The 7,272-nt window shown below is 50.0% G+C and overlaps 1 protein-coding gene across 1 annotated transcript; it reads right to left on the bottom strand.

Moving 5' to 3' along the window:
• Positions 1-1,209: 1,209 nt before the first annotated feature.
• Positions 1,210-2,563, bottom strand: LOC100273650 (putative carboxylesterase 8). The gene has a single exon (NM_001148064.1). The coding sequence runs from the start codon at positions 2,534-2,536 to the stop codon at positions 1,547-1,549; it is 990 nt and encodes a 329-aa protein (NP_001141536.1). The 5' UTR covers positions 2,537-2,563; the 3' UTR covers positions 1,210-1,546.
• Positions 2,564-7,272: the final 4,709 nt, after the last annotated feature.

The raw sequence follows: 7,272 nt of genomic DNA, 5'->3' as shown, positions 1-7,272 counted from the left end.
AGTGATTGAGAAGAGAAAGCTCACTCGGTCCGTGGGACCGTTTGAGAGAGGGAAAGGGTTGAAAGAGACCCGATCTTTGTGACCTCCTCAACGGGGAGTAGGTTTGCAAGAACCGAACCTCGGTAAAACAAATCCACGTGTCACACTCCTTATTCGCTTGCGATTTGTTTTGCACCCTCTCTCGCGGACTCGTTTATATTTCTAACGCTAACCCGGCTTGTAGTTGTGATTAACTTTGTAAATTTCAGTTTCGCCCTATTCACCCCCCCTCTAGGCAACTTTCAACGACACTAGACACGCATATGTGGCTAAGAGAGGAGGTTCCTGGATTGGGGTTGATCGACGAGGACGTCGGTCTTCTAAGGGGGTGGATTGTGATATCTTGGCCCTTGGAATGGTGATATACTGGCAAAAGGCTTAATAGAATTAATAGAGTATCTATACCAACAAGTTGCATCTTCTTTTTTGGAAATCTATCTCGAAAGAACCTACAAGTTAAGTGTGCTTGGCTTGGAGCAATTTGGGATGGGTGACCGACTGATAAGTTTTCTCGGGTGCGCATGAGTGAGGACAAAGTGCGCACAAAAGACTTATGTTGACGGGGTATTACACCACAAGCGAGATGAGGCACCGCCGTCCCCAGGCCATCAAAGCCGCAGGCCCCAACCACTTAGAGGAGACCGAAGAATCTACGTCTGGGGAGCGGGCGGATGACGAATCTGATGACATGGGTGGGGTGGAGGGTGCCAAGCATGAAGAGGACGACAACGCCGACCGAAGAATTTCCGCACAACCTACAACGAGCCATGGGGCAGAACGAGACGGTGGGATCCCACGACGTTGGGGCGCAGAGCGGGCTCATCAGCCAACGGGGGCACATGGGTCTCGAGACCTTCCACGGGACGCCGCACGTCGTTCGCATCCGAAAAGGAGCAAAGGAGATCCATCGAGAAGGAATCGAAGGGAATAGAGTGGACATCCAAGTGAGGGGGATTGGCAAGCAAAGATTGAGGCGAGGGGACGACAGGGTCACGGGGAGAGTCCTCGATAACTGGAAGATCTGATTTGACCGGATTTGGAGGCGGGGTGACGATGGGATTAGTGTGGGGGTTGAATAACGCTATTAGACTGTCTCCAGTACAGTGTGAAAATACAAAATATGTAACTTTATATGATACTGTTTATAGATAGAAGTTTGAAATAGAGGATGCATGAGATAGATGATTATTTGATAAGAAATGTGATGAAGATAGTTTTAGATAGCGCTGAGAATGGTCGCGGGCCAAAAAAATCCGAACAAAACATCTCCTATATTCGTTGCCGTGGCCGATAGCTGCACGCGTCGCGAAAACTACACGTCCGGCGGTCCGGTGCGTTGCGGTAGCTGCTACAGTACTCACGTGTTACATAGTAGTCGCCGCCTGGTGGCTCTGGTGCCAGTTTGTCAAGATTCAACACGGCCGAGAATTATTGCGCACGGTCACACAATCCACAACGATGCAACACGTATGTCCACTTGTCACCGGCCGGCACGAAATTCAACGTGTCAAGCGTCGCCGGTGTACACGAACTCGCGCATCGCGGCGAACAGCACCTCGGCGATCTCCGGCACGAACAGCTCCGACGCGTGGAACCCCGCGACGTCCAACTTCACGACGACCTCCGCCTTCGCGCCGCCGCGGTCCTGCAGCCACCGAGCGAACTCCCGCTGCCTGTCGATCAGCGGGTCGCCCAAGTTGCCGGTGACCAGGCAGCGCGGCAGGCCGGCAAGGGCCTCCGGCGCCATGGCCTTGACGGGGTTGCAGAACTCGTGGTCCCGGTCGGCGCCCAGGGGCAGCGCGAGGCTCCAGAGCCTGTCGTTGGCCTCCAGCGGCAGCATGGCGTCGTCGACGGACCTGGCCTCCGAGGGCGTCCGGTCGACGCCGCCGAGGTAGGGCTGGTGCAGCAGGAGGCCGCGCACCGTGGCGGGGCCCAGGTCGAGGCCCCCGGTCCGGAGCGCCGCGAAGAACGCCATGTTGCCGCCCGAGCTGCTGCCCATGAGGAAGCAGCGGGAGAGGTCGCCGTGCGCCGCGACCCAGGGGTCCCCCGGCGCGCCGTCGCGGAGCCACGCCACGGCCGCGGCGGCGTCCTCGTAGGCCGCGGGCAGGCGGTGCTCCGGCGCGAGGCGGTACTCGAGGGACGCCACGATGGCGGGCACCGCGGCGGCCATCGCCTCGCAGTGGCCGTGGTAGAATACGGTGGCGGCGGAGAGGATCACGAAGCCGCCGCCGTGGAAGTAGAGGACGACGGGGAGCTTGGCGGCCGGCGCGGAGGACAGGTCGGGCAGGTAGAGGCGGAGGTACGTGCCGGCGGAGGCGTCGAGGGGCACGTCCCTGGAGACGACGCCGCCAGCGGCTACGGCTGAGGCCGGGACGAGGGGGACCTCGGGGCGCGTGACCGTGCCGTCCGGGTTGACGACGATTTGCATGAAGAGGTTGGTCTCCTTGGTCATCGGGGGTGGACTCAGGGCGGCAGCGCCGGCAGCGACGTCGCCCATGGTAGTCCTTTCTTCCTCACAGTCTAGGCTCGCTCTGTTTCTTTGATGACTGGAGGAAGCGGATGTATAAAGTCGTCGCGGGCGGCTCGCAATGGTGTCTGTAGAGTGTAGAGGTATAAATGCATGCGCTGGCGCTGCGCCGGTGTTGTGGCCCGTCAGCCCGTGGGTCGCGTGGGTCGGTGGTTGGCGTCAAATCAGCACAAAATCAGGGCAGTTTTCTGATGGAAACGAGGAGGCGCGGTGGGAAACGTGGCTGCACCAGTCGCCACAAGAGGAAGCAAGTATATGTCACATCAAATTTGGGATAATATAAAAAAAGAAAAATAAAGAGAAAAGAATAGCCTGTTTAATGATAGTCAACTAAAAATAGACTACTCATGAATTTTAAAATACCTTGCAAGTATAGATGGCCAAAAAGCACGAGGCCCGTGAGCCCGGCACGAAGCCCGGTTTTTGGGCCCGGTCCGAAACCGGCACGGTAGAATAAGCGGGCGGGCTTGGACAGGAAACTAGGCACGGCGGGCTAGCCCGGTACGGCCCGTTTACCTCTAAGCCCGTTAAGCCCGGTTTTTTTACACTAAAACGTGCTTACCGGCCCGTTTAGCACGTTTTTGGCCCGTTTTTTTCGTGCTAAACGGGCCGGCCCGGCCCGTTTAGGCCCGCTGCGGGCCGGGCTTGGACAGAAACTTGAGCACGATGTCACAGCAGGCCCGGCCCGGTTTTTGGCCGGGCTTCACCGGGCCCGGGCCGGGCCGGGCCGGGCGGCCCGTTTGGCCATCTCTGCTTGCAAGAGGAGGAAGAGCTAAAAATCCAATACCATGATCTTTTTGTCACTAAACTAGTCCTTAGGTTGAACTTATATCACGAGAGAGTTATTCTCTTATTAGATTTTTAGTTGATTATAAGTAACATTAAAGTTATCTCTAGTAGGTCGTGGATATAAAAAATGAGCAAGAAAATTATACTATTCACGTGTATGCGGTCACGCAAAAAGTCTGTTCTCTCACGGCATCGCGCATCCTCGTGAGTTCCCACGGTCACGCAAACAGGCCTACTCTCATGTCACATCGTGTGTGCCAATTGTTGAAGGATTTGTGATTGTTCTCGCAGTCTGCTAAAAACTATAGTTTTTTGCAACGTCTCGTCTTTGTCCAACGAATTAGATGTGCATCTACTTATGCAGTGCTGCTGGAGTTAGCCTAACATAAGTTGAGCGGTGCCAAACTAAGATCAATCAAGCTCTAGTTTGATTCTCATAGAAGCATATATGGACTAATAGTAATATGGTTAAGCTAATTCACGATTCCTCATATCTTATTCATTTTGGCTTGACCAATCCTCTTAATCACTTCAATCTCTATTCTAATCATATTTATGAATAGTGTTTTCTTAGGTCTTGTCCATATATTCAAACCAATATAGAGATCATATTATATCCATTTGCATTATCTCATTGGTTATTTAACCTTGGGTTGAACCTTTGTTCACTAATTATTATGCAATATCCAAGTATGTTTATCATACGGATTTTCCTATTCAACACTTAGCAAATTTGTTAGACCTTTAAATATGTTGTTATACAATTAATCAAAACCCACAAAAGAGATTAATGTGCTTTCAGACACCCCAGCGGGAGGGGGAATCCCGATAGCCGTCTAAGTCGGCTACACGGTAGGGAGCAGATGGAGCTTCTAGGTGGGGGGCGGTCGCCTGTTATCGCAATGCCACACAAGGAGGGGGCAGGCGTTTAGCCGATGGGATGGAGTTTCGTTCGTTGGCCATCTGACACCGTGGGAGGGGGGGGGGGGGGGGGATGGAGCTCCTAACGGAGGGGGCTACTTATAGCCAGGGGCGGATCTACACCCCGGGCCACCCGGTTCGTGGCCCGGGGCTTGATCCATATAACTCTATATAAGTCTCTATTTAATAGAGTATAAAATAATTAAGATAAAATAAAGAGAAGTAAATTTAGTAGATTTGGTCCGGATCATAAAAAAAATTCTAGGTCCGCTCCTGCGTATAGCCGGGGGTGGAGTTCCAGAAGCTTAGCGTGGTGTCATGGAACAGAGAAGGCTTTGATGTTTTGCCAGACATTGATGCACGATCCAACTGACTGGAGTTTTAAATAATGACGTGGACTGCCTGAGGAGGGAACTTTGCGCCCACACTTAATAAATATATAAATATATTTGAGGCAAAACCACATTATAGTACACATTTCACAGAAAGAAAAATAGAAAAAGGTCTAGTTTAACCCCCAAATTATAGATGATTCATGATTGTCTACGTTGCCCCTCATATATAAACCCAAGTATTATATCCCTTAAATTAATAACAAATGTCTAAATAACTTGTTGAGACGGTTTTTTATGTGACATCACATAAACAACATAAATCTACATTCTCCACTCCTATAAAGCACTAGTTTTCCTTATTTCCATTGTTGTCCCTTTTGCAAAAAAAACCTCATACTTCTTTCTGATCTATCTCACGGTCCACCATCGTCGTGCGTCGCCAAGTGACCTGATTCGTTACCTCCTAGATGGGTCGTGAGAAAACAATCACACACAATACATCAATCCCAGATAGCACCACCTCGTTAGCTGAAGGAGGACGACTCACCAAGTTAGTTATAAAAGGAGGTATGTCTCCTTTTCAACTCATATCTTTATCGGTCTTTTGGCTAAGATATAGTGCTGTATTTGTAGTTTAAAATCTGGTATGTGGGCCGTATGTCCACTTTAATTTTAAATTTATTTTTATGGGAAGGGTCAAGTTTAATTTTAAATTTATTTTTTGTGGGGAGGGTACATCACATTGGCTTACCAATAGGCCCTTGCGTGTCGTACAACCATTTCACTATACCATCAAATATGATTGGTGTGTCATCACAACACACATGTATTGTACTAGTAATCCCAAATATATCAAAGGCTAATTATGTAACCTCTTCAACTATAAAATATGATATGGTACCCCTTAACTCATCTAATAAAGTTTAAATGTTCTATTGCATGGTTTTGATATATTTGAGCACTGTATTTTGTAACAGCCCCCCTAAGTACCCATGTCTGCATATAAGCCCATTTCTTGTCTTCCTCTCCTAATTTTCTAGGCTAGCCCATCGTCCGTTAAGCAGCACCCAACATCATATCTAATGCTCAACCTCTCGGCACTCCTCGATAGCATTAAGCTCACGCATTGCACTACACCCTCATCATCCAAACCCTCTCACATCCTCCAACTAGTGACCTAATTGGTCCATCACCTTTTTAGGTACCATAGGAGGAGAAGCAAGAGAGAAGGATGTACGAGGTGTCCGATGATAAGTGCATGAGCTCAATATAGTCAATGAGAGCAATGAGGTGCAACACATTTGGTGGTGGAGCAAGCCTCGAAAGAGTAGGAAACAATGAGACAATAGATGGGCCTATATACAAGCATGCATACTTTAAAGGATTATGATGTCCAAGTGAATAGGGACATTGGGTTAATCTAAAATTTCTTGTAACAACTAAAATTTCTTGAAAGGATCAAGCATGAGTAGAGACCCACCATGGTAGATCTGATATGTACCATGAATTAACTACACCCATGGTCCTGACTCTAGGCCTTGTTGTCATGCTTAGTGTAGGGTCAATAGTCAGCCATCACCTTGGTCTATCAAGAAGTAAAAGCGCTTATGTCATAGATCTCTCAGATTTCAATGGGTCGTGTGATGCTTTAGGTGTGGGGTTGAGTGGTTGTGAGAAAAATAAAAAATTAAAGGAGAATGACATAATACTAAAAAAGACCTACAAGTGGCGATGAAGTACCATTGACAACCTTGGTCTCATAAAAGTCATTCATCTTTTATGGTCGTGGTTCGTGTTGTCAGTGTTGCTGGTTAGGGCTCTACAAGAAGTGTTATACCAAGTCCTTGACAGTCTAACACTCAATCAGATCATGAGTGTCTAATTTATGCATGGGGCAATACTTCTTTTGCCTATGTTCTAGGGCTCTGAACAAGGTTTCTTATCTCGACGGTGCATCCTTGCTAGAACTACCATGAAAGCGCATACCTATTCGCCTTGAAGCCTTGCCCTTTCTTCTAGGCATGAGTAGCAATAGACCCGAGCTATCGCCTCCGATCGGTGCTGCAGAGGGTGCTTTGCCCAATCCAATGGTAGTTCATGATGGGTGTGGCCCACACGCGTGGCACTGAGACACCACTGCCTGCCTCGATAGCTCACAGCTTACTGTGTGTCCCATGCGCGCGGCAGTGACACATAACTGCTCACCTCAGTAACACACGATGCGGTCGTTCGAGCCAGCACGACCTATCACAACTTGTCCCATGCCCTTCACCAGCAGCGCATGCCTCAGCCACCCGCATTAAATGTGGGGTGGCGAGAAGGCTTGTGCCACGTGCCCACGAGCCACGTGGTGGCACCAGACCACTACCCAAGCGAAGAATGGGAACCAAGAGCGCATGCTAGCTTGAAGCCTTTGCCCCCCTTGTCGGGGGTCCATATGGCATACGTGAAGGTCCTAGACCCTCTTGCGGGGGTCCAGACGGTACACGTGGAGGTCCGAGACCCACCTATGGGGGCCAAGACAACATTCGTGGGGGGTTCGGGTCCCTCCTACAGGGTCTAGACTCATGGTACCGGTCCATGAGCATTTCCACCCCTAGGACATGTGGCGGCACCAGACCTGTCCCCGAATGGGGAACGAGTCCTGAGACCAATGGCTCT

The sequence above is a fragment of the Zea mays genome, chromosome 1, assembly GCF_902167145.1.
Source record: "Zea mays cultivar B73 chromosome 1, Zm-B73-REFERENCE-NAM-5.0, whole genome shotgun sequence".
Taxonomy (NCBI): Eukaryota; Viridiplantae; Streptophyta; class Magnoliopsida; order Poales; family Poaceae; genus Zea; species Zea mays.
Note: the sequence above shows the minus strand (reverse complement) of the source record. Positions and strands in the feature narration are given on the sequence as shown.